This window comes from Balaenoptera musculus, chromosome 14 (genome assembly GCF_009873245.2).
Source record: "Balaenoptera musculus isolate JJ_BM4_2016_0621 chromosome 14, mBalMus1.pri.v3, whole genome shotgun sequence".
NCBI classification, from domain to species: Eukaryota; Metazoa; Chordata; class Mammalia; order Artiodactyla; family Balaenopteridae; genus Balaenoptera; species Balaenoptera musculus.
The window spans coordinates 47579185-47606505 of NC_045798.1; the positions used below are offsets into that span (position 1 = coordinate 47579185).

The 27321-nt window shown below is 34.7% G+C and overlaps 1 protein-coding gene across 3 annotated transcripts in view; it reads right to left on the reverse strand.

Annotated features, from left to right (window-relative positions):
- Positions 1-27321, reverse strand: part of TRAPPC8 (trafficking protein particle complex 8) — a 92047-nt gene that overhangs the window by 18550 nt on the left and 46176 nt on the right. For all 3 annotated transcript variants that reach the window (XM_036874532.1, XM_036874530.1, XM_036874533.1), the window contains 10 exons: positions 25607-25831; positions 24267-24375; positions 22650-22844; positions 21362-21492; positions 18052-18126; positions 17400-17526; positions 15353-15507; positions 9018-9460; positions 7523-7670; positions 6217-6313 (listed from right to left, as the gene is read on the reverse strand). In XM_036874532.1, the coding sequence (XP_036730427.1) occupies positions 6217-6313; positions 7523-7670; positions 9018-9460; positions 15353-15507; positions 17400-17526; positions 18052-18126; positions 21362-21492; positions 22650-22844; positions 24267-24375; positions 25607-25831 (1705 nt within the window). The remainder of the gene's footprint in view (positions 1-6216; positions 6314-7522; positions 7671-9017; positions 9461-15352; positions 15508-17399; positions 17527-18051; positions 18127-21361; positions 21493-22649; positions 22845-24266; positions 24376-25606; positions 25832-27321) is intronic.

Genomic DNA, 27321 nt, shown 5'->3' on the forward strand with positions numbered 1-27321 from the left:
ATTTTAATAACTATTTTATTTTATTTATTCTTTTTTTTTCTTTCTTTCTTTTCTTTTCTTTCTCTCCCTTTTCTTCTCAGCCGTGTGGCCGACAGCGTCTTGGTGCTCTGGCTGGGTGTCAGGCCTGAGCCTCTGAGGTGGGAGAGCCAAGTTCAGGACACTGGTCCACCAGAGACCTCCCGGCCCCACATAATATCAAACGGTGAAAGCTCTCCCAGAGATCTCCATCTCAACGCTAAGACCCAGCTCCAAAAAAAAAAAAAATGACCCAGCTCCACTCAACGACCAGCAAGCTACAGTGCTGGACAGTGTATGCCAAACAACTAGCAAGACAGGAACACAAATCCACCCATCAGCAGAAAGGCTGCCTAAAATCATAATAAGTTCACCAACACCCCAAAACACACCACCGGACATGATCCTGCCCACCAGAAAAACAACATCCAGCCTCATCCACCAGAACACAGGTGCCAGTCCCCTCCACCAGGAAGCCTACACAACCCACTGAACCAACCTTACCCACTGGGAGCAGACACCAAAAACAATGGGAACTACAAACCTGCAGCCTGCAAAACATATACCCCAAACACAGCAAGTTAAGGAAAATGAGAAGACAGAGAAATACACAGCAGATGAAGAAGCAAGGTAAAAACCCACCAGACCAAACAAATGAAGAGGAAATAGGCAGTCTACCTGAAAAAGAATTCAGAGTAATGATAGTAAATATGATCCAAAATCTTGGAAATAGAATGGGGAAAATACAAGAAACATTTAACAAGGACCTAGAACTAAAGAGCAAACAAACCAGGATGAACAACACAATAAATGAAATTAAAAATTCTCTAGAAAGAATCAATAGCAGAATAACTTAGGCAGAAGAACAGATAAGTGACCTGGAAGATAAAATAGTGGAACCACAGAGCAGAATAAAGAAAAAAGAATGAAAAGAATTGAGGACAATCTCAGAGACCTCTGGGACAACATTAAACGCACCAACATTCAAATTATAGGGGTCCCAGAAGAAGAGGAGACTAAAAAAGGGACTGAGAAAATATTTGATGAGATTACAGTTGAAAACTTCCCTAATATGGGGAAGAAAATAGTCAATCAAGTCCAAGAAGCGCAGAGTCCCACACAGGATAAATCCAAGGAGAAACACGCCAAGACACACATTAATCAAACTATCAAAAATTAAATACAAAGAAAAAATATTAAAAGCAGCAAGGGAAAAGCAACACTTAACATACAAGGGAATCCCCATAAGGTTAACAGCTGATCTTTCAGCAGAAACTCTGCAAGCCAGAAAGGAGTAGCAGGACATATTTAAAGTGATGAAAGGGAAAAACTTACAACCTAGATTACTCTACCCAGCAAGGATCTCATTCAGATTCGATGGAGAAATTAAAACCTTTACAGATAAGCAAAAGCTAAGAGAATTCAGCACCACCAAACCAGCTCTACAACAAATGCTAAAGGAACTTCTCTAGGCAGGAAACACAAGAAAGGAAAAGACCTACAATAACAAACCCAAAACAATGAAGAAAATGGTAACAGGAACATACATATCGATAACTACCCTAAATGTAAATGGATTAAGTGCTCCAACCAAAAGACACAGACTGGCTGAATGGATAAAAAACAAGACCCATACATATGGTTTCTACAAGAGACCCACTACAGACCCAGGGACACATACAGACTGAAAGTGAGGGGATGGAAAAAGATGTTCCATGCAAATGGAAATCAAAAGAAAGCTGGAGTAGCAAATCTCGTATCAGACAAAATAGACTTTAAAATAAAGACTATTACAAGAGACAAAGAAGGACACTACATAATGATCAAGGGATCAATCCAAGAAGAAGATATAACAATTGTAAATATTTATGCACCCAACATAGGAGCACCTCAATACATAAGGCAAATGCTAACAGCCATAAAAGGAGAAATTGACAGTAACAGAATCATAGTAGGGGACTTTAATACCCCACTTTCACCAATGGACAGATCATCCAAAATGAAAATAAATAAGGAAACACAAGCTTTGAATGATACATTAAACAAGATGGACTTAATTGATATTTATAGGACATTCCATCCAAAAACAGCAGATTACACATTCTTCTCAAGTGCTCATGGAACATTCTCCAGGATAGATCATATCTTGGGTCACAATTCAAGCCTTGGTAAATGTAAGAAAACTGAAATTGTATCGAGTATCTTTTGCAACCACAACGCTATGAGACCAGGTATCAGTTACAGGAAAAAAATCTGTAAAAAATACAAACACATAGAGGGTAAACAATACACTAGTAAACAACCAAGAGAACATTGAAGAAATCAAAGAGGAAATCAAAAAATACCTAGAGACAAATGACAATGAAAACACGACGACCCAAAACCTAAGGGATGCAGCAAAAGCAGTTCTAAGAGGGAAGTTTATAGCAATACAATCCTACCTCAAGAAACAAGAAACATCTCAAATAAATAACTTAACCTTATACCTAAAGCAATTACAGAAAGAAGAACAAAAAAACCCCAAAGTTAGCAGAAGGAAAGAAATCATTAAGATCAGATCAGAAATAAATGAAAAAGAAATGAAGGAAACAATAGCAAAGATCAATAAAACTAAAAGCTGGTTCTTTGAGAAGATAAACAAAATTGATAAACCATTAGCCAGGCTCATCAAGAAAAAAAGGGAGAATTAGGAATGAAAAAGGAGAAGTAACAACTGACACTGCAGAAATACAAAGGATCATGGGAGATTACTACAAGCAACTCTATGCCAAAAATATGGACAACCTGGAAGAAATGGACAACTTCTTAGAAAAGCACAACCTTCCGAGACTGAACCAGGAAGAAATAAAAAATATAAACAGGCCAATCACAAGCACTGAAATTGAAACTGTGATTAAAAATCTTCCAACAAACAAAAGCCCAGGACCAGATGGCTTCACAGGCAAATTCTATCAAACATTTAGAGAAGAGCTAAAATCTATCCTTCTCAAACTCTTCCAAACTATAGCAGAGGGAGGAACACTCCCAAACTCATTCTATGAGTCCACCATCACTCTGATACCAAAACCAGGCAAAGATGTCACAAATAAAGAAAACTACAGGCCAACATAACTGATGAACATAGATGCAAAAATCCTCAACAAAATACTAGCAAACAGAATCCAACAGCACATTAAAAACATCATACACCATGATCAAGTGGGGTTTATCCCAGGAATGCAAGGATTCTTCAATATACACAAATCAATCAATGTGATAAACCATATTAACAAAATGAAGGAAGGAAAACATATGATCATTTCAACAAATGAAGAAAAAGCTTCTGACAAAATTCAACATCCATTTATGATAAAAACCCTCCAGAAAGTAGGCATAGAGGGAACTTACCTCAACATAATAAAGGCCATATATGACAAACCCACAGCCAACATCGTTCTCAATGGTGAAAAACTGAAACCATTTCCACTAAGATCAGGAACAAGACAAGGTTGCCCACTCTCACCACTATTATTAAACATAGTTTTGGAAGTTTTAGCCATAGCAATCAGAGAAGAAAAAGAAATAAAAGGAATCCAAATCAGAAAAGAAGTAAAACTGTCACTATTTGCAGATGACACAATGCTATACATACAGGATCCTGAAGATGCTACCAGAAAACTACTAGAGCTAATCAATGAATTTGGTAAAGTAGCAGGATACAAAATTAATGCACAGAAATCTCTTGCTTTCCTATACACTAATGATGAAAAATCTGAAAGACAAATTAAGGAAACACTCCCATTTACCACTGCAACAAAAAGAATAAAATACCTTGGAATAAACCTACCTAAGGAGACAAAAGACCTGTATGCAGAAAATTATAAGACACTGATGAAAGAAATTAAAGATGATACAACAGATGGAGAGATATACCATGTTCTTGGATTGGAAGAATCAACATTGTGAAAGTGACTATACTACCCAAAGCAATCTACAGATTCAATGCAATCCCTATCAAACTACCAATGGCATTTTTCACAGAACTAGGACAAAAAATTTCACAATTTGTATGGAAACACAAAAGACTCCCAACAGTCAAAGCAATCTTGAGAAAGAAAAACGGAGCAGGAGGAATCAGGCTCCCGGACTTCAAACTATACTACAAAGCTACAGTAATCAAGACAGTATGGTACTGGCACAAAAACAGAAATATAGATCAATGGAACAGGATAGAAAGCCCAGGGCTTCCCTGGTGGCGCAGTGGTTGAGAATCCGCCTGCCGATGCAGGGGACACGGGTTCGAGCCCTGGTCTGGGAAGATCCCACATGCCACGGAGCAACTAGGCCCGTGAGCCACAACTACTGAGCCTGCGCGTCTGGAGCCCGTGCTCCGCAACAAGAGAGGTCGCGATAGTGAGAGGCCCGCGCACCGCGATGAAGAGTGGCCCCCGCTCGCCACAACTAGAGAAAGCCCTCGCACAGAAACGAAGACCCAACACACCCAAAAATCAATCAATTAATAAATAAATTTATAAAAAAAAAAAAAAAAAAAAAAAGAAAGCCCAGAGACAAACCCATGCACATATGGTAACGTTATCTTTGATAAAGGAGGCAAGAATATACAATGGAGAAAAGACAGCCTCTTCAATAAGTGGTGCTGGAAAAACTGGACAGCTACATGTAAAAGAATGAAATTAGAACACTCCCTAACACCATACACAAAAATAAACTCAAAATGGATTAAAGACCTAAATGTAAGGCCAGACACTATAAAAGTCTTAGAGGAAAACATAGGCAGAACACTCCACGACATAAATCACAGCAAGATCCTTTTTGACCCACCTCCTAGAGAAAGGGAAATAAAAACAAAAATAAACAAATGGGACCTAATGAAACTTAAAAGCTTTTGCACTGCAAAGGAAACCATAAACAAGATGAAAAGACAACCCTCAGAATGGGAGAAAATATTTGCAAACAAAGCCAACTGACAAAGGATTAATCTCCAAAATATACAAGCAGCTCATGCAGCTCAATATCAAAAAAAGAAACCACCCAATCCAAAAATGGCGAGACCTAAATAGACATTTCTCCAAAGAAGATATACAGATTGCCAACAAACACATGAAAGGATGCTCAACATCACTAATCATTAGAGAAATGCAAATCAAAACTACAATGAGGTATCACCTCACACCAGTCAGCATGGCCATCATCAAAATATCTACAAATAATAAATGCTGGAGAGGGCGTGGAGAAAAGGGAACCCTCTTGCACTGCTGGTGGGAATGTAAATTGATACAGCCAGTATGGAGAACAGTATGGAGGTTCCTAAAAAAACTAAAAATAGAACTACCATACGACCCAGCAATCCCACTACTAGGCATATACCCTGAGAAAACCATAATTCAAAAAGAGTCATGTACCACAATGTTCACTGCAGCTCTATTTACAATAGCCAGGACATGGAAGCAACTGACGTGTCCATCAACAGATGAATGGATAAGGAAGATGTGGCAATATATACAATGGAATATTACTCACCCATAAAAACAAACGAAGTTGAGTTATTTGTAGTGAGGTGGATGGACCTAGAGACTGTCATACAGAGTGAAGTAAATCAGAAAGAGAAAAACAAATACCATACACTAATACATATATATATGGAATCTAAAAACAAAATAAAATAAATAGTTCTGAAGAACTTAAGGGCAGGACAGGATTAAAGACACAGACATAGAGAATGGACTTGAGGACACGGGGATGGGGAAGGGTAAGCTGGGATGAAGTGAGAGAGTGGCATGGACATATACACACTACCAAATGTTAAACCGATAGCTAGTGGGAAGCAGCCGCATAGCACAGGGAGATCAGCTCAGTGCTTTGTGTCCACCTAGAGGGGTGGGATAGGGAGGGTGGGAGGGAGATGCAAGAGTGAGGAGATATGGCGATATTATGTATACATATAGCTGATTCACTTTGCTATACAGCAGAAACTAACACACCGTTGTAAAGCAATTATACTCCAATAAAGATGTTAAAAAAAAGGACTTTGATATGATGTAATATATGATATAATTATAGCAAAGTATATACAGATATTTAAATGAGTTAAAAAAAAAAAGGCACCAATAATCTTATGATATTCTGGTACTCTTCTGAAAAAAATATAATCAACCAAGGAAGATATCAGAATTTATTATGAAGAGGGATAAAGGCACAAACCTTTGTTTTCAGAGAGATTTACAGATTTCTGTAACTTCCAGTGTTTGCTACTACTTGATACTTGTACTATATGGAATTCCTTAACACCTGCTTCACTCTATCAAAAAGAAATAAAAGAGTCATTTAGGATTGAGGAGCACTAACGTAGAATATTGATAACATTATTCTAATATAGAATAATGAGAATGACACTGCTACCAAAGTCAGTATCAATTAACATAAGACGAAATTTTTATTTTGAAATAAATTAACAATACATTTCAGAAATGTAAATTATTTAAATCCCTCTATAAACATTCTTAAAACACATAAGTCATCATCTTATTCACAAAATAGATTTAATTATAATATACTCCCAGTGGCAAATTTTTACATATTGAAAGGCTTCAGTTATTAGAATCTATTATAATGAGTTATTTAATATAGCAAAAATTATTTACTGCCAATTTTTAATCAAAATCATAGCACTTTTATTTCTTCTGATCTTTCTCTCACATTCCTGTTAAGGCAAAAAGCAACAAAGAACAGAATCCCAATATACAGTCAATGTACATAAAATTATTTAAATTGCATATATTTTTTATTCTCCTGAATAGGAGCTAATTTGAAATTATTCACATGTTCTTACTCTTACAAATATTGATTTTTTGGTAAGATCACCGAAGTATCAGCACATAGACCTTAAATGTCCTAAAATGAAGTGACCATACAAATTTATGAAGCTAAAAGAAAAAAGACATTACAGAAATAATAAGTAACATTTCAAATAGGTATCTAAACTGAATCAATATGAAGCTAAGATTCTACATTAATAAGACAACATTTCCTTCTTCAAGAATATTCATTTTGATATTTAGAGTACATAAACAGGAATGATAAAATGTTTGAAATGCTTTATATAAAGGAAATGGTACTGTTGGAAATGTATAAGTGAGGGGTTATCAAGTTAATACTGAATGTGAAATCCTAACAGAACTTTGTAAATTTCAGCACATCAAAACACATCCTCAATGGTGAGACTAGAAAGCACTTTATGAGATCTTTTTTGGGTTGAATTACTGGTATATGGCCATATACCATATGATTATATACTATATTAATACCACTAGATCCTTTTATTTGAAGTACTGAGGGATAAAATTACAAAGCAAATTGAGAATTAACATGTTTTTACATTCTATTCTATATGAACATTCCTAAATTCCTATCTTATGCTGTCCTGTGAAGGAAAAAACAATCATTACGAAAAACAAAGGATACACTTAAAATATAATTAAAGACAAAATTTAGTTTTAAACCAGCTTACGGTATTGGTATTTTCCACATCCACAAAGACTAGCATATTGCCTCCTCTGCCTTCCTCATCTTCAAGAGAATTACTTCTGCAGACAGTGGCTCGCACATTCAAAGATCGACTGGTACAAATGACTGCCGTGTGTCTTAATATTCTGTGACTAAAGAAGTAAAAATTACAAATTTAATCTAAGACCCTCTCCCAGTGTTATGTTTCTCTAATTCCAAATAAAGCTTTTTAAAACCTATTCACCCTCAGGACAATTCATACTCTAAAAAAACCAAGACAGATACAATAAGGTAAAATTATCTAGTTAGCCTAACATTAGTTCAATTCTTTATTCTCAGTTTGGAAGAAAACTATTAGTCTCCCTTTTTCCCTGCTCATCAAACTCAGCCACAGTATAGTACATGAAAATAATCATCATATAGTCATGTCTTGATTATACCTCGTCTTATAGTAGTTCCAAAGTTAATGACTGAATGCCTACCAAGTAAATGCCAAACTTTCACCTGGCATTTAAGGCTCTCCACAATAGAGCTTTACAATTCAACCTTTATTCCCCTTTTATACATTTTATACTGTAGCCAAACTAATTATATGCAGTTCATATTTTCCAACTTGGAAATTTTCATTCATATATACAGTTACTTCCTGGAATACCCACTACTCTCTTGCCTATCCCCTTTGATCCAAATTCTGAAATCTTTACTTTCTTTGGAAGCTCATTTTACCACTACTACATTCTACAAAGCCTTAATGGATTGCTTTGGCCAGAGAACTCTTTATCACCTTCGTAAGGGGAATTAACATTTACCGAGGACCTAAAATATACCTGTCCTTACAAATATTCTATCTTTTTGTTCTCACAGTAAGCCTTACAAGATATTTTATTAAATTTTAAAATGCAGCACAATTATTCCAGGTTAATTTTGTAAAAATGACAATGGCATTATCATAAAATACTCTACTGCGCTGCAGGCTACAGATCCTTGTGTAAGTCAGTTAGGTTTAATTTCTTCAGCCATGCCCGTAACACCACCTAAATCATGTGCTCTGCAAATACATACACTTTGGGAGGCAGGGGAGGGCACTAGGGAAAAGGAAAAGTAAAACAGAATAATTTTCTTTAAAAAGGATGACTGTAGGCAAGTTGTCTTCATATACAAATGACACCCTGTTTTAATACATGATACCTGTGAGTTTCATTATTATGTGATAACTCTGGCCATAGTACTTAGCTGTATCAAAGAATCATGAAGTTTATAGAAAGAAGCATGAAAAATATTAATGTAGCTTAATTTTTTCCACTTTTGGCTGCTTGGAACTTACAGTTAGATTAGGGACAACCTCAGATATAAACTTCATGCATAATTTGGAAGGGAGTAATTTCTTAGTAAACTATGACTTATGTTAACAAATATCAAAATGTTTATTTGAATGGGTGTATATATATCTATATATATTAGACACAGAGGTTAAACCTAAAAAGTTTTATAATACTCACCGTATTTTAGGCTGCTTTTTAACACTTTCATAGTAAAACAAAAAGTTAATTTCATGGACACCTTCTTCATCTGGCCCACGTAACCACATTGGTAGCTGAACTGAAGCTCCAGGCAGAAGAACAGTGTCAGGAAGGGGAACAGGAATCACCTCTGGCTGACTTCCTATGCCAATGCCAAAGTCTACAGAAGAAGCTGATGATATGAGTGCTGTACACACAGAGGTAGAATCTGTCACAACAGTCTTGTAAGCACTACAGTTCTCAGAAGCTGAGGGACTTAGTGGTGTTAGAACAGCTGTGTTACCACCAAAAGTAAAGAACTCTGGACGTTTAGAAACAACCTTCAATCCAGTAAGAGGACATTTGCTGACATTGACAAATTCTACATATGCTTTTCGGATTTCTCCACAGAGAAGCCCTGTAGGAAAATGTATAAAGAACACCTGCATTGGAGGGAAAAAATATTATTATATTGTCTGTTAAAAATTCTGAGCCTCTAATTAATAACACTTTAAGATGCTGTATTTCTTTACTACAGGTTTACAAGTATTTTATTAATTCTCTTTGATATCTCCCTGGGTATTTGGTATTAAGAACTCCATTTTAAAAAAGAGGATGAGACAGAGACCAGTTTTACTCAGTAGCAGATTTCAGAGTTATGAATTAAAGGTACAATGTCAATAACTAGAGGGCCACCGGCAAAACTTTCACAACTGTGTAGATTATGGACAAGAGAAGCTATAAGTAATTTAGCGTGGTTACATGAACAATTATCAGCTGTAAAACCCTTAACATTGTCAACTTAAAAAGTAGCTCAACTATCTATTTATACATCATTAAAATGAAAAGATGCACAATAGGTCTTAAAAGGGAAAAGCATATAGATGCATGATTCCATATGTATAATTTAAAAAGCCGGTATCTTTGAACATCCTCAGGCTTTCAGTAACCTGTATGGAAGCAAAACCTGATCTGACGAATGGAGGCTCTTTATAGCCTTTTCCATTTAGTGTGATATTCATGTGGTTCACTCAAGCCACGTTAATGTGCTTGATTACCAGGTGCTGCCACAAACCCAACAGGGGTCACATAATGCTTTAGATAAAAACACACATGTATATGCACAATTTCTAAAAATCAAAAAAAAAAAAAATTGACTTCCAACACATGCCTGGCCTCAGGATTTCAGATAAGAGATGGAAATACGGGCTAACGAAATCATCCAGTAAGTCATTTGCATTTAAAAGATCCAGAAGAATAAATGTCAGAAGTACTCTGACAGCATCTAAGAAAGGAAGAATATAAAGGTAACAGTATGAGGAATAAAGTTACAGCTGGCTGTCCCAAAGGAGTTATGAAAGTCCAGTGGAAATATCTGTGTCTTTTAATCTAAGTTTGAATAGGACTTCATTATGGCCATATTCTTAATGAATCAGATAAAATCTGGGAAAATCAGAAGCTTTAAAAATGGACATGAGAAAATAAGGGATTAAGGGAGAAATCCAAAACACAGATTAAGAAGATGGGAAAAAATAAACCAAGTATAGCATTATACTGAAGACACTGATGATGTACTAATTAGCTAGTATCAAATAAGCTTAGTCAAATAAGCGAAAATTTGTGAGGGAATATCAATTTTGAGTTGTTATATCAAAAACAACTGCATGAATAACAAGTGAAACAGAGTACTGTAAAGACACACTAAAACACACACCGATACCCAGATACCATCAATAAGGCTACAGCACTGGTAGAATGGGAAGGGTGATGGAATAAGACCAGGGATACACCACTTGTAGGATATTGTGTAATATACCTTCAGAATAAAGGTTTTACTAAATACACTATGTTGACTCTAAGGAGAACCAGTGTATCTAGCCTTTACTTCAAATGCACTGTTGCTGAAAGTCCTTTATTTTATTTTATTTATTTTTTGGGCGGGGGCAGCTACATTGGGTCTTAGTTGTGGCACACAGGATCTTTTCATTGCAGCATGTGGGCTCTTGGCTGCGGCACACAGGCTCAGTAGTTGGGGTGCGCGGGCTTAGCTGCCTCATGGCGTGTGGGATCTTAGTTCCCCAACCAGGGATTGAACCCGCGTCCCCTGCACTGGAAGGCGGATTCTTAACCACTGGACCACCAGGGAAGTCCCTAAAAGTCCTTTTAAACAGGTGGTGTTTTGGACAGCTTCAAATTTTAATGGAAAATAAGACCAAGAACCAGGAATGTGACTTCTACTAATTTATCCTAAAGACATATGTGTGATATGCATATACATAATGTATAGAACTGATATGCAAAGGTTATTCATTGTGGTTTTATCTGTAACAGCAAGTGATTGCACACAAGTGATAGACAAGTCTGGTTGAATAAACTACATATACACAACTTACTGCCTATGCAGTGAGAACCTGAAGGGGCCTGCTCTTCTTTCTGCTTTTCTATGTTAAAATTTATCCTAACAAAATGTTAAAAATTAATAAGTGAAGAAAATGTTTTGGAATGACACCATTTTTTCTCCAACAGAACTTAAATACAAAATATTTCTAAGTAGATATAGCTCATAGCTCACTGTCTGCTTTCAGTATGCTATACACATGAGAGTTAACACATGACACTTTAATTATCTTTTCTCAATGAGTTTCCCTAATTTTCATCCTCAATCTTGTTTTGATAAATATATACTGTTAGAGACTATTTCATCAGATGTTGTAGATTGATTACTTCTTTCACTACTCCCTTAAACACTTCAAACTCTATAAAATATTTCTGACATAAGATATTAGGAATGGGAATATTCTATGATTTTTTTTTACTAATATTAAAGTATACTACTGTTCATCCAAGTATAATATAAGGTCTCTTAACTGACCTCCATCCTACCATGTCTGTTGGATTAACCAAATTCTCTAGTATTTCAGTAGAAAATACTAAGTGATGTTTATGGAACTGAACATTAGTAGCTTTTGGCTTTCTACTAAACCCACCCTCTTTTATACCTTAAAGTACAACTTTTATCTGTAGATAAAATCTAGACATATACTGTACTTAGATTACTTGACAGTTTCCCTTAGCTTCTCACTCTGAAGAAACCAAAACTGGAAACTTAAAATGTCAACTTATGGATGTAGAAGAATGCATGAAAGATGAAATGAAACTCATATTAGGAAACCCATACCAACACAAAGAACTCATAGAAAAGACCTCTAACCTAAACCCACACCCCAAAATAGTAAATAAATGGATATTTGTATGTTTTCAATTAATGTTTAGGGTATGGATCTATTATGGTTTTTTTGGTTATTCACTTTACAAGCTTTTTTGTTTAATTAACCAAACACCAGTTGCTGTATTATGTAGAACAAGAGGTCCTCTGCTCTAAAACACCCTTTTCAGGGAGAATTGCATCTATAACAATAAAATTTTAAAAACAAAACAAAACAAAAATACTACGGTATGCAAGAGGCAAAGTTAAGTACAGAACCAGCAATATCGAAAACAAGATGAATGTAAATTTAAAGACTGTTGAGTTAAATAGAACTTAAAGTCAAACAAACTTAAAGTCAACTGGTTCAACTTTCCTCATTTTATAAGTGAAGAAACCTTCCAAGATCAAATAATTAGAGATGGGCTTATGAAAAGCTAAGCTCTATCCTTAACAATGTGTGCCTGAGAAGCATTGCACTTAAAAACCATTGGCACATTTAACAGTCTTAATAACTGAAGAACATTTAACTGATATGGTATAATGAAAACCATAAGCTAGGAGAATCTATAAAAACTGAGTATTTTGGTATTCTCTACTGATTTATCTCAAAACTTTAACCAGAGAGGTCAGAATCTCCCCTTCTGCAAGTAAGCTCTAGCAAATTCTTACATATACAATCCTAAGCAAAATGTTTATTAGTTAGTGACTTCTAAACTACAATGGTATTGAATAGCCCTAAAATAACATTTGGATCCCAACTCATTTCATCTTCAGTCTCAAAACTCCTAGCTATAGCAATGCAATTGTAATAAAAATGCCAATTTTCATTATTGTATTATTGTGGGAACTTGCAAACTTGGACAAAAGTGGCACAAGTGTAAGAAAAAAATTATTATGAGGCCTCGGCTTGCCAAATTAAAAAAAGATGATAAAGCAAGAGTATGAAACTGACACAAAAACAGAAGAAATGTCAAGGAGAATAGGTATCATCTGCATAATATACTTTCAGGATTTTAGTATATTAGAAAGATGCCATAATAAGTTGCCAATATTCAATTAATGGTAATTGGGACTAGAAACAAAGTTTGATCCCTACCCCCTGACATTCAGAGAGTATATTCCCTTGGATTTCAAAGCAAAAACACTAAACAATAAAACTATAAAAGTTTTGACTAGGGAAGTCTCTGTAAGTAAATATAAAACTTAGAAGCAACCAAGTAAAGGACCATCAGTTAAGAATGATTTAATGTAAGTTAAAAATCTTTAAGTGGTGAAACACACCAAATCAAAGTTAAAGTATGTGCAAATATTTATCAACCAGAAACTGGCACTGCCATCAGTCTTCAATGAGTCTTTTATTTGCCCTACACAACTCTTTAAATGCAACATAATTAAGCAAGTGTAAAATCTGGGCAGAATACATGCAGCTCAACAATACCTTTCCCTCAACACACACACATCACCGTTTTCATGAGCATGTTACCTACCCCACCACTTTAGGATTAGTACCCATAAAGTCACCCAATGAGAAAAAGGAAGTTAACACCAATTAAAGGGAATCATATGGACTTACAGAAGAAAAAAATCATACGGACCAAAAAAATGAAGATTGACTAACCCTATCAGTTATCAAAGAAATGCCATTTTGATTTGCATAAGTTAAAAAATAAAAATAAAAAACCTGATAGTATCCATTATGGCACAGACATGAAGCAATGGGCACTCTCATTCTGAAGGAAAAGAGTCAATTCCTACAGCCTTGCTGAAGGTAATTTTATAGTATATTGCACGATTGACCCAACAATTCCATTTCTAAAAGCCTAGCCTAAACTAGAACATGAACAAAATATGTAAACAATGTTTACTGCAGAACTGTCAGTAATGATGAAAAACTAGAACCACACTCATCAATACGTAAATGATTAAAATACATTATAATGTATCTGAATAAAGGAATACCTTATCTAGCTGTTAAAAAAGAATTTTACTGATTGAAAACACAGACCAAGTTTTGTTGTTAAAGACAAAAAGCAAGTCACAGGATAAAATGTGCAGTATGATTACTAAAAATATATATAAGTGTACAACGAAAGGTCTGAAAAGAGAAACATCAGTTTGGAATCACTGGCACTTTCTGAAGGTGAATGACTAAGCTTCTAACTCCCCTACTAGGGAAACCTGAGGATGCAGGAGGAAGGCCCTCCTTCCAGTGTTCACACTTATACCTCATGGCTGTGCCACTGGCCTGCCTCTCAGGTAAACACCTGATTCAAGGTGGGCCATAGTTCTTTCCTAGAAACTTGAAATTTGTAATGAAGTGGCACAAAGACCAGAAGTTGTAAGACTGAAGTCATATCAAAAGTAACGCTTTCTAAAGGCTTTACGAATTCCCTGGAGCTGCTGAGTCCTTATTCTTCCTTGAGACCTACTGTTCTATGTTACTTTAGTTTCCATGAGATATTCCAAAATCCTTCAAACTAAATAATATTGGTGGGGGGAGGCGGGTTATGCTACCCGGCATCAGTTTCTATCTTTTGCAACTAAAAGATGGCATGAAAGTATGACAGGGTGGGATACAAAGAAAGTGAAGGGAATATTGGTTTTATTCATATAAAAATTATCTATATTGCTTAAATTTTTTACAAGAATTAACTCCTGTTATTTTTATGTCCTACCCAGAAAGAGCCATTGATTTTAATAACAACCAAAGTGTTCTTTCAGAAGGTTTTTCTCAACCTCCATTAGTATTTTGAGGATTATATCTTACAACCTGACTGTGACTTAATGCTAATTTGCATGATTACCTTATCTTTGCGAATTACATCTGTTCAGCATCAGCTTTTTTTTGGCCGCACCACACAGCACGCCGGATCCCAGTTCCCCGACCAGGGACCAAACCCGCACCCCCCCACAACCCCACAGTGGAAGCACAGAGTCTCAACCACTGGACCGCCAGGGAAGTCCCCAAGAATTTAAAAGTGCAACCAAAGTCTAAAATTAATCTACCCAAAATATCATACCAAAGTCTAAATCAATAATACCAAAGTCTAAAATTAATCTACCCAAAATATCATCCTCACCTTACAGATAAATTATTAAGTGCATGAAATTTTAAAAAGTGAAATACCTCCAACAGTGGCATTTCCTCAGTGATTATGGGATCTAGACGTCGATCAGGACCATATTTAATAGATGTTTTCTCTTCTTTTGTGTTGTTAAGTCGAGGACCTTGAATTTCTAAATCCTGTCTCCCTCGGACTGACATACTCAAGGAATGCTTTCCTGAAATAAAAAACAATCAACGCCCTAAAATAATTTGGTAAGTTAACTGGTAACAATTTAGCTTGAATATATGAATACTGTATGTTTCAGATTATTTCTAGAAAAATTCTAGACAATTACTAATTAGCATGGTTAATCAAAGAGTTAAGCATATTTTATTTCCATGCTTAACAACACCTATTGCATGCTGCTTAATTTCTCATTTTATTAGGATTTACTTACTTTGCAGAAGGACTACTAAATAGGAAGTTTTTGAAACCTATATTTAACCATAATGGCTATTAACCAAAAAGATCTATCTGACAGAACAGCTACTCATATTCAATATATATATTAATTTGAATTATTTCTGGATTATAAATAACTACATCTTCTTAATAGACTGCACAAAGAAAATTAAAGATAGTATAGGTAGCTTTCTCAAAATTAAACTCACTTAATAATCATGTGAGATTTTCCTCAAAAGCTTCCACACATTGCATGTAGGTGTGAAAAAAGCCAGGGTGTACAATTATATTTCCTGCAGGAATACTTAGAGACTTTAATGTGCTGAAGATCACCGTGATACTCCCAGACCAGACACACAATGCAGCATTTCCCATACCTCATCTGACCCAGATCCCTATTAGCATTTTACATAGTAAATAGAACTACACTAAAACTTCAGAAAAATTCTGCTATAAGATGCAATTTAATAGTTAATTCAGGTTCTCCTCCCACTAATGTCATAAAATAACATATTTATTAATGCATATATTTGGTACCTTAAATGAAGCAATTCGATATAATTTATTGACAACCGTAACTTTGTGGTACTCGATTAAAATCCTAGGTAGGTACAGTGGGAAAGGAAAGAAGCTTCAAAAAGTTTTTAACACTCAGTTTACTTACTTAAAATATTCAAAAATTAGCAAGATTATTTATAAAAGAATCTTGTCTGGTGCTTTTCAACCAAGAATTACACATATAGTACTAAAATGCATAAACACCATACTCAACTTTAGTATCAATTTTTTGTTTATAATTTTTGAATTCTTATGGATTCATTCCACTTCTGTATACTTTTTAAAAAATGTTTTATTGAATTATCCTAGATATGCAGGCAAGTAGAAATATCCAACTGAAGGTTAAAAGGACCAACAAATTTTCCAAGTGTTCCCAAAAGATTTCCCAATATAATCAGCTTTTGTAAATGCTAAATTCAAGTCTGCCAATGACTATAATTTGTTAAAAAAAATAATAAGACTTAGCTACTAAAATTAAGAGATAGAAGTGATGGATTTTATAGTAAACTCTCTCTCTAGCATCTTGTTAACTTAAACTCAAATAACAATTACAAGGTGATATTAGAAGGGTTCCATGAAATTAAAGGGCAAAAAAAAGGCAAACCATGTTAAACATATATCTGGTAGTTTTACTCTTCAAAACTTTGTAAAACTTATCATCTGGTGCACCAAGAATATCAGCTTAACTCTAAATCCTACTCTTTTTACAAAACAGATGACAGAATTTAAGGTGTTTCACATCCAATGATATGAAAACACTGGTCTTTGGTTTGCATATTCAAAAAATAGAATATATTCAGACAATTTTTGTAGTGGCAGCAGACATCTCAACCAATGGTTAGAATATATTTAGTTAGAATTTACTAAATTTGGATCAATAACAAAAAAGAAAAATACATAGGGTAGAACCAAAGAATTATCAAAAATACGTCAGAAGGGAATAAAGTTGTTTATTTTTGAAGCAATGGCAGAGTTAAAAATAATCCAAATTATTCATTCTTTCATTTGATTAAATGCCTTATTAAATGTACATTAAACTTATTTTTAAAATACCTCATTTTTCATTTTATTCTATGGAGATTTAATTATTAGTTTCTATAGCTTTACCTGTGTGACATCCAGGAAGAGCACCAATGCCATCTACTGTCACGGAGCCCTGAATAGTACCAAGATTATAAACAACTCCCAGAATATGCAGCTCCCCTATGTGATGGGGAAAGAGCTTTAGCCTTGCCTGTGGAGATATTTAAGTCACTCTTATTATCTGTTTTCATAGTCTCTTAAATAGTACAATACCTAAATTCTGTAATGTTGCAGAATTTATATTTAATATCAATATAATTTAATATCAATATAAACTCATGACCTAAACTTAACTATCAATTGATTTCTCTTATAGAAAGCATTTTCTTCAAAAGAAATTTTCTAAATTCAGAAGTTATGGGCCTGGATCCTCATCAGTACTTTTAATAAAAACCAAAATATTCTGGTCAACCAAATATCATATGAAATTACAACACTCATGCCAAGAAGAAAGCAAAAACTTTTTTCACCAGGCTTCTTAGGAAATTAACAAACTAAAGGCCACTGCAAACCTACTTTCCCAATCAATTTCCCCCCGTGCAATTCCAGTTTCCTAATATTCCAAATTTTAGTTTTTAAGAAAACTGGAATATAAAACAAACTGAATAAATGGATTTTTAAAATTTGTTTTCATCTTACTTTTAAAGACTTGACAGAAAAATAATGAAAAAATTACCACTTTAGATTCTTCACTATTAATTAAGAATTCTGAAACAACTTCAGTTCCAATCATTTCAGGTTCACCTTTTACCTGAAAAATAAATTATGTAAAATATACACTCTAATGAATAAAGTATCAGATTATTAACATTTCTATGTATCAATATTTAAGAACAATAACAATAGTTATAGTTAGCATTTATTAGCTTTTCAGCATGTGCTAAGCAATATGCAAAGTGCTTTGATTTCACTCCGGCAGTAAAGTCATGCAGTAGTAGGCACTTGATTTATTTTATTTTCATTTCATTCAGTCCAATTCAACTGCAGAGGATAAGTGATCTACTCAAGGTCACAGCCACCAAGAAGATAAAATCTCAAGAGATACAAGTTCAGTTGCTCATCGCAAAAAAATGGCCATTTAATTTAATCTTGCAATAAGAGCAAATTTTTTCATCTTTTACTCCGACCAGCCTCTTTTTCCAAATTGGCTAATTACACATGGAAAAAGTAATAACAGCTTAAGTAGGATACGTAAGATTGGTGGACAATAAGGGCAGTGCGGGAGAGCAAAAAAGTCCTGTCTCTTCCAAAAGCAGAGCTAAAGTTGGCTCACACTGGGGGTAAACTTAATCCTCATAAACCCTGTTTAACTTTTACCATGAAATTAGCTAATTGACACAAGAAATAAAAATTTCATTTCCCTAAATTCCAATTCAGCATCTTAGTCCATCACCAGTAGAAGCTCATGAAGAAACCCGAAAAGTTTGAAATTTACAGAAAAAAGTGCAACTTCATTATACACAATGACAATTTTCACTTAACTTTAATAAACCTCCTTTAAAACCTAATATCTTGAACAGACTAACACACATCAAAAACTAACAGATCTTTTAAAAAAACTTTTCCAAGAGTGAACAATTTATACTCTTCTAATTTGTATTCCAGGCATCCAAAAAACATTAGAAAAATTACTGAGGTTGCTAAAATTCAAGTCAGAATAGAGCCTGGGAAACCTCAATCTTTCAAAACTATTCACAATAAGTACAAATAATCACAAAATGTCTTCAAATGAATTTAAGCAGCAAGACTTAAGACTTAATAAAGCAACCTTTAAAAAACTGAAAACGCTTCAAGAGAAATAGTTTAAATAGTTTAAAGTTAGTATAACAGACATCTTCTTTTAAGTTCTCTCTTCATAAATCAGCACCAAAATATTGGGATACTTCCCAATTTAAAAATAATTTTTACCACATTATTAAAGCATATAGCAAGGTAGTATAAAGAAGTGTAAGTAACATAAAAGATATTGGTGAGGGCTTCCCTGGTGGCGCAGTGGTTGAGAATCTGCCTGCCAATGCAGGGGACACGGGTTCAAGCCCTGGTCTGGGAAGGTCCCACATGCCGCGGAGCAACTAGGCCCGTGAGCCACAATTACTGAGCCTGCGCATCTGGAGCCTGTGCTCCGCAACAAGAGAGGCCGCGATAGTGAGAGGCCCGCGCACCGCGATGAAGAGTGGTCCCCACTTGCCGCAATTAGAGAAAGCCCTCGCACAGAAACGAAGACCCAACACAGCCATAAATAAATAAGTAAATAAATAAAAATTAAAAAAAAAAAAAAAAGATATTGGTGAATAAACTAATAAATAACTAAGTAAAAAAATGTACTCGCCCAAGTTATTTCTGTTACAATCAGCTGGGTAACAAAATTTCCTGCCTCAAAAATAACTATCTTAAATATATAAAGAAATTATTAGACATACATAAGAAAAAAGATAAATATAAATGAAAGTTATGACAATTCACAAAAGAAGAAATACAAAAACAAGAACTTCAACTTCACTAGAAATCAATGAAATGGAAAATAAAATAGTAAGACAGCATTTTTCTTAACCTATAAAATCGAGATTTTTTTAAATAAATAAGAATACTTAATCTTGCAAAGATGAGATACCCAACCCCATATACTGCTGGTGCAAAGCTTGCTGGTATGACCTTTTGGGAAACCAAGAGTATTAAAATATTTATTCCCTAAAATATTCTAACTTCATGGCTAGGAATTTTTCCTACAGAAGTAATCAGGATAAAAAAACTATGTACCCAAATTTTCACCAATGAATTATTATAATAGTAAACAAATGAAAACTTCCAAAACTACTACCAATGGAGAGAGAGTAGAATAGCTTACAGACCATTCGTGTTATGGAATATTATACAAAAATGAAATATTAATATATTTAATACCAAAATATGCATATAAATACAGAATGAAAAAAGCAACATACATAATGAGAATCCCACGTATGAGGAAAAAACATACAAATGCAAATGATTAGAAAGGCATACTATAAGTGTTAAAGTAGTTAGTTCTAAATACTGAGAAGACAGTGAAATCTAAGAAGCAAAACAAATGAACAAACATAACAAAACAGAAACAGTCACAGATACAGAAAACAAACAGGTAACTGCCAGGGGGTGGGGTGGGAGGAAATAGGTGAGGGAGATTAAGAGGTACAAACTTCCAGTTGCAAAGTAAATGAGTCACAAGAAATGTACAATGTGGGGAATATGGTCAATAACTCTGTAACATCTTTGTATGGTGACAGATGACAACTAGACTTATTATGGTGATCATTTTAAAATGTACAGAAATAGCAAATCACTATGTTGTGTATCAGGAAATAACATAGCGTTGTAGGTCAATTATACCTCAAAAACAAAAAAACAAATGAACAAACTCATAGAAAAAGAGATCTGATTTGTGGTTATCAGAGGCAGGGAGTGGGGAGAGGGGGAACTGGATGAAAGAAGTCAAAAGATACAAAATTCCAGTTGTAAGATAAGATACCAGAAACGTAATGTACAGCATAATAAATATAACTAACACTGCTGTACGTTATATAAGAAAGTTAAGAGAAAATCCTAAGCATTCTCATCACAAGGAAAAATATCTTCTTCTATTTCTTTAATTTTGTATCTATATAAGATGATGGATGCTAGTAAACTTACTATGATAACCATTTCTTGAGGTATGTTAAGTCAAATCATTATGCTGTACACCTTAAACTTATACAACGCTGTATGTCAGTTATATCGCAATAAAACTGGAAGAAATAAATGCTGAGAAGACAAAACAGTTTTACTTCTATCCTTATCTTCTTCTGTACTCTCAATTTTCAATAAGCATATATCATACTTTTTGTAACTAGGGAAAATAAGCATAAAAAAGAGTAACTTCAGCTCACTGAACAGAAGTTGAAATGTTATTACAGCATCTGTTAGACTGTTAACTGAAACATGCTTATTACAAATACCTTTTAACAACTTACTAGTTCTTTAACTTCTTCATTTTCCTTTCCACTGACATCTTTAGGTTGAAACTTCCAGAGCAATGACAAATCAGTCAACGAAAGTGGAACTTTCAAAGGGTTTCTAAAAGCCACTTCCACTGTTACTGGCTCTATAAAAGAAAGGCCTAAATTAATAACTTGAATAAACCCCATACATCACCCTATGCTTCAATTCTCTGAACACACCTTGCTTTCACAGCTCTGCATTTCTGCCTATCACCTTGTAAATGTCCATTTATTCAGGATCCAGTTTAAATTACCTTCTCAAGAAGATTTCCCCAATTTCTCTGTACCAAAGAATGTCATTCTGTCTTCTATATTCCAAAAGTACATTGCATATTCCTGTATTAAAGCCCCCACTGCATGGTTTTATAAATGCAGCTCACTATATTATGAGTACTCAATTTACTTTTGCACCCCCAACTTCTAGTCATATTTGGCATGCAGAACATTATCTTGAGGGCTTCCCTGGTGGCGCAGTGGTTAAGAATCCGCCTGCCAATGCAGGTGACACGGGTTCGAGCCCAGGTCCGGGAAGATCCCACATGCCACGGAACAACTAAGCCCATGCGCCACAACTACTGAGCCTGCGCTCTAGAGCCCACGACCCACAACTACTGAGCCCACGTGCCACAGCTACTGAAGCCCGTGTGCCTAGAGCCCGTGCTCCGCAACAAGAGAAGCCACCGCAATGAGAAGCCCGTGCACCGCAATGAGAAGCTCGTGCACAGCAATGAAGAGTAGCTCCCACTTGCCACAATTAGAAAAAGCCCACGCGCGGCAACAAAGACCCAACACAGCCCAAATAAATTAATTAATTAAATTAAAAGAAAAAAACAAAAAAACCCACATTATCCTGAATACACTGTAAACAAAACAAGTAAAAGCTGATTCACGTTGTTGTACAGCAGAAACTAACACAACATTGTAAAGCATTTATACTCCAATAAAGATGTGGGAAAAAAAACCCCAAAAAAACCATGAACAGAAATTCAAGGGACTTCCCTGGTTGTCCAGTGGGTAAGACTCCACGCTCCCAATGCAGGTTGGATCCCTGGTCGGGGAACTAGATCCCACATGCATGCCACAACTAAGAAGTCCGCATGCTACAACTAAGAAGATCCCACATGCTGCAACTAAAGATCCTGTGTGCTGCAAATAAAGATCCTGTGTGCCACAACTAAGACCCAGCACAGCCAAAATAAATAAATATAAATAAATAATTAAATAAATAAATATTTTTTAAAAAGAAATTCAAGTATATCACCTCCTACAACTGTGAGCGGAAATCTTGAGTTATCTGAATAACTGTTCAAACAGTACTCTGTGGGGTGGAAGTTGGATGGAAGTACTCCTCTGTTGACCACAGCCACAACATGTTCCTCAAGTTCTCGCCATTGCTGAGAGGATTCAGAGTCATATTCTTGATCAAGACTTACATGAGTAGCTGCTTGCTTTTCACCTTAAAAAAAAAGAAAAAAGAAAAGTGTCACTATTAAATATACATATTTATTAACACCTGCCCTCAAATGAAATATATTTAAAATAAAAGTCTAAGGTATCCAAATAAACACATATACCATTCTTGCCTATTTCCAATTATCTGAGAGAAAAATATCCTCTTACTAATTCTAGCCTAATTGGAACTTAACTTATAATATTGATGCTTTTTTTCTTCTGACTCTGAAAGAACACATCTTCCTAGTCGTCTACAATTTTATATGAAGTATTTCAAACATACGAACAAAGCATGGAGAATAATATAACAAATACTTGTATATCAAAATTTAACAAATGTCAACTTTGTTATATGATCCCAAATTTTATTTAAAAATAAAATAAATGTTACAGATAGAGTTGATGTCCTCTATGTCACCCTCCCCTATCCTGTCACTCTCCTTCATCTCCTCCACTGGTACCACTTCTTCCCAGAGCTACTCTGAAGCTGAAGTATAGCATTCACACTCATATTTTTTACCTTACCAAATGAGTGTATACATAAACAATTCATAGAGTTAGTTTACATTTTTGAAATTTATATAAATGGAATTACATTTCAGCCATCATTCTGCAACTTTTTTCACTCAGCTTTATGTTGTAGGTATTATCCATGAAACCACTATATGAATGTACCAAAATTTATCAATTCATTCCCTGCTGTTTTACTTTTCTTGCTACTAAAAACAATGCTGCTATAAGCATCCTGATAAAAATTTTTAAATAAATTACTAAATTAGCTCTTAAAAAGAAACATATTAAGCTCCAATTAAGAAGGCTTAAAATTACAAAGTTTACTTTAACATGCATAAAGACCCTTGATATATTTATACTTTTGGCCCAGGACTGCCATTCTATGGCTCAATGCTAAGGAAATAATTCTATGTTTTAAAAAAGTCTTACAACAAGAACAGCATAATATTGGCAACTGTTCACTGCATCTGTGTACATTTGAAATTTTCCATAATAAAATGTTAAGACAAGTTTTATCCACAAAAATGTCTATTACAACTTAGATTTTATATAAGCAAAAAGATGGAAACTATATAACAAGCAAATGTTACAATACTTTATATGCACTGAATGGAATATTTTACAGCCATTAAAAATGTTTATCAAGATTATGTAATAACATGAGAATTCTTTATATTATATAAGAAAAGTCATTATAAGTACGGCTATTTTGTTGTTATTGTTTTTAGTTTTTAAAGCTGGAAGGAAAACCCCGAAGTAGTAGCTCAGGTAGCAGGATGATAGATGATATGGTATTGCTGTTTATTTTCAAATATTCTTTAACAACTACACATTATTTTTTAAATGGAAAAAGATGAAAAAACTTAAAAAAAAAAAGTCAAGAGGTAACAAAGCCAAATTAAACTTTACTAACCATCTGCTGGTCGTCTGTCGTGGCCAAAGAAAACCCGTGTTGCTGAACTGTTAATATATGGTAAAGGAAGCTGCGGTAAAGGACCATCTGGTGATAGCTGACTTACATTCTAGGAAAAATACCAAAGAAAAGAACAGTTTTTGAGAAAACTTCGTTATCTTCAAAATGTGCTTCCTCATTTTTTAATACACAAGATATTAAAAACATGTTAAACAAGAATATTAATTACTAGTTTTACTTAATATTTTAGAGTCATAAAATTTTATAACTTGGAAGAACTTTAGATATCATTGATTGTGGTCCAAGAGAATCTCCCTAAGGTTACTCTGCTAGTTACTTCTCTCTGGATGTTATACCTCCAAATATTATTATTATTATTTTTTTTTTAAGCCCACCACCACCCCTCCCCCACCCCACCGCTTTCCCTGCTTGGTGTCCATACTTTTGTTCTCTACATCTGTGTCTCTATTTCTGCCCTGCAAACTGGTTCATCTGTACCATTTTTCTAGGTTCCACATATATGCATTAATATACAGTATTTGTTTTTCTCTTTCTGACTTAACTTCACTCTGTATGACAGTCTCTAGATCCATCCACGTCTCTACAAATGACCCAATTTCATTCCTTTTTATGGCTGAGTAATATTCCATTGTATATATGTACCACATCTTTATTTTTGTATGTTTTTTACCTGGACTCATTATAGCATCCTATCTGCCAAAATTCTTACCCATATGATTTCAAATTAATAAAGTATAAAAGGGTAATTATATTTTGCAGGACAGATAAAATATTTACTATTCATGGACCCTGAGGAAAAAATTACAACTTTCCATTTTTCCACAAAACAATGCTTTAAAGTTACTATCCTCCTGTCTCAGTGAAATATTTTTTCTTCCTATTAATTTTTCTGCATTACATCAAATTAATCTATCTACCTCCCACAGATCTGTATCTCCTTATCTTTCATAGGAAAAAGAGAGGAATGTACTTTCCAAATGGGGAGATAACCCAATATACTGTAAAACCAGTTATAATTCAAAAATACATAATGAAGAAACAGTCCAGAAAGCTCATGGCATCTTTTCTTTTTTTAAGATTCCAAGTACAGATACAAATGTTTACTGGAATATTAAAATTCTCTTTTATGAGAACTGTGGAAGGGCAACACAACTCAGATCTATGACCAAAAAGCCTATCCTGCCATATTAAGACAGATAATTGCATATATTCTAATAAAACCACTTATAAGACTCCTACTAGCTAGTACTGAATGTGCTTTTTGCTGAGAATAATGACAAATATAATTTTAACATCCACTCCTGAAAATCAGTGTTCACCTTGTAAACATAAAGATATTCTCTGAGGAAGGCCCCTTGCTGAGCAGCAGATTGTTTACTTTCATTGATTAAAATATGCCTAAAAGCAGACACAGCATTGTCCAGTTGCCTAAGAGTATAGGACTGACGTCCAATGGTGAAGTTAATGTGATCCTCTGCAAGAGACCAGCCTTTTCCTTTGTAAACTTGCATGGCTTGACAATAGCAGCGTAAAGCATGTTTCTTCTGTAAGAAAATATACAAAACAAAGTATTACAATCCAAATTTCTCTTGGACTGGAAAAAATACACACACACACACACGAAATCAAGTAACTGGTAATTAGTTCTTCCTCTAACAGACACTGGGATGATGAGGAAAATGAAACTAACATTTATGAAAACCCCTTTGCAATTACTGCTAAAAACCAAGAGGTCCTGAAGCAAACAAGTAGCTGCTCTGTGCAAGGGCAAGAAGTCTAAGAAGTCAGGGCTAATAATGACTTCATGAAAAACCATCAGGGAGTTTCCAGAGCAGTAGCACATGGAGTCATGAATGAGTTAGAGACTTGTCGTTAGCTTGTAGCTGAGAGCTATCTTGTAAAGTCTAAATTTTGTTATGGTCAGCTCTCTATACCACTGCACTGGGCTGAACAGTAATGTGTGTGCTAATACTGCATATATGAGTATATGGTATAAGTATGTACATATATTTATTGGTCTTGTTTGGTAGTGATAGAGTTTGGCATCCTTTTCTTCTGCCCACCGCTGCATCCTGCCACACCCATGAGCAGATATTTGGCTTTAATTACATATCACTGCCACCCTCTGAACTCAGACAACCTCCATTCTAAAAATGGGATTTGGTACCAAGAAAAAGCCTTCTCTCCACCTAACCTTTTGCTTCAGACTAAATTCTTGTAACCACTCCTCCCTCCAGGGCAGATTTACAAATTCTGTACCATGTTTAACCAGAATTGTTCATTTTTTTAGGAAATATTTTCTTGAAAAGAGATAAAGAAAGCAAATCAAAATCATCTGCCACTTGATAGCATGAAATAAGAACAGTCTCTCTTTTGTGATATTCTTACAAAGATACCCGATTTGAATCTCAGGATGAGGAAACATCAGATAAGCCTAAACTGAGGGACATTCTACAAAATAATTGGCCTATAATCATCAAAAGTGTCAATATCATAAAAGTCAAAGTATCCTTCTGAACAGGATCCTTCACTATAAAGGACATTTAGGGGGCAACTATCAAAACCTGAATGGCGTCTAAGGATTAGATAGTAGTACTGTATTAGTACTAAGTTCTTGATTTTCATTGTTGTTTTATGGTAATACAGGAGAAAAAATTTTGTTTCTAAGAAACAGGAAATATGTCCTAAAGTACTGGGGGGTACTGGGGCACCAGGTACACAACTCTCAAATGGCTCAGGTAAACAAAAGCTTCTGAACTGTGCTTGTAACTTTTTTATAAGTTTGAGATTATTTCAAAATAATTTTTAAGTGATGTTTCTTTAAAAAACAAAAAACCCAATCTCCATACTGCATTTAGTAAAGGAACACAGCTACTGAATCTTAAAAACTGAGATACAGAGAAACAAACATGTCTAAAAGTGTCACGTTCAAGTGCATTTTTTAGGATCTCTTGAAAAAGCATCTAAAGAGATTTAAGAGGTAACAAGGATTTAAAGTCTGCCTTTTGAAGTAAAAAATAGAAAGACTGTCCAG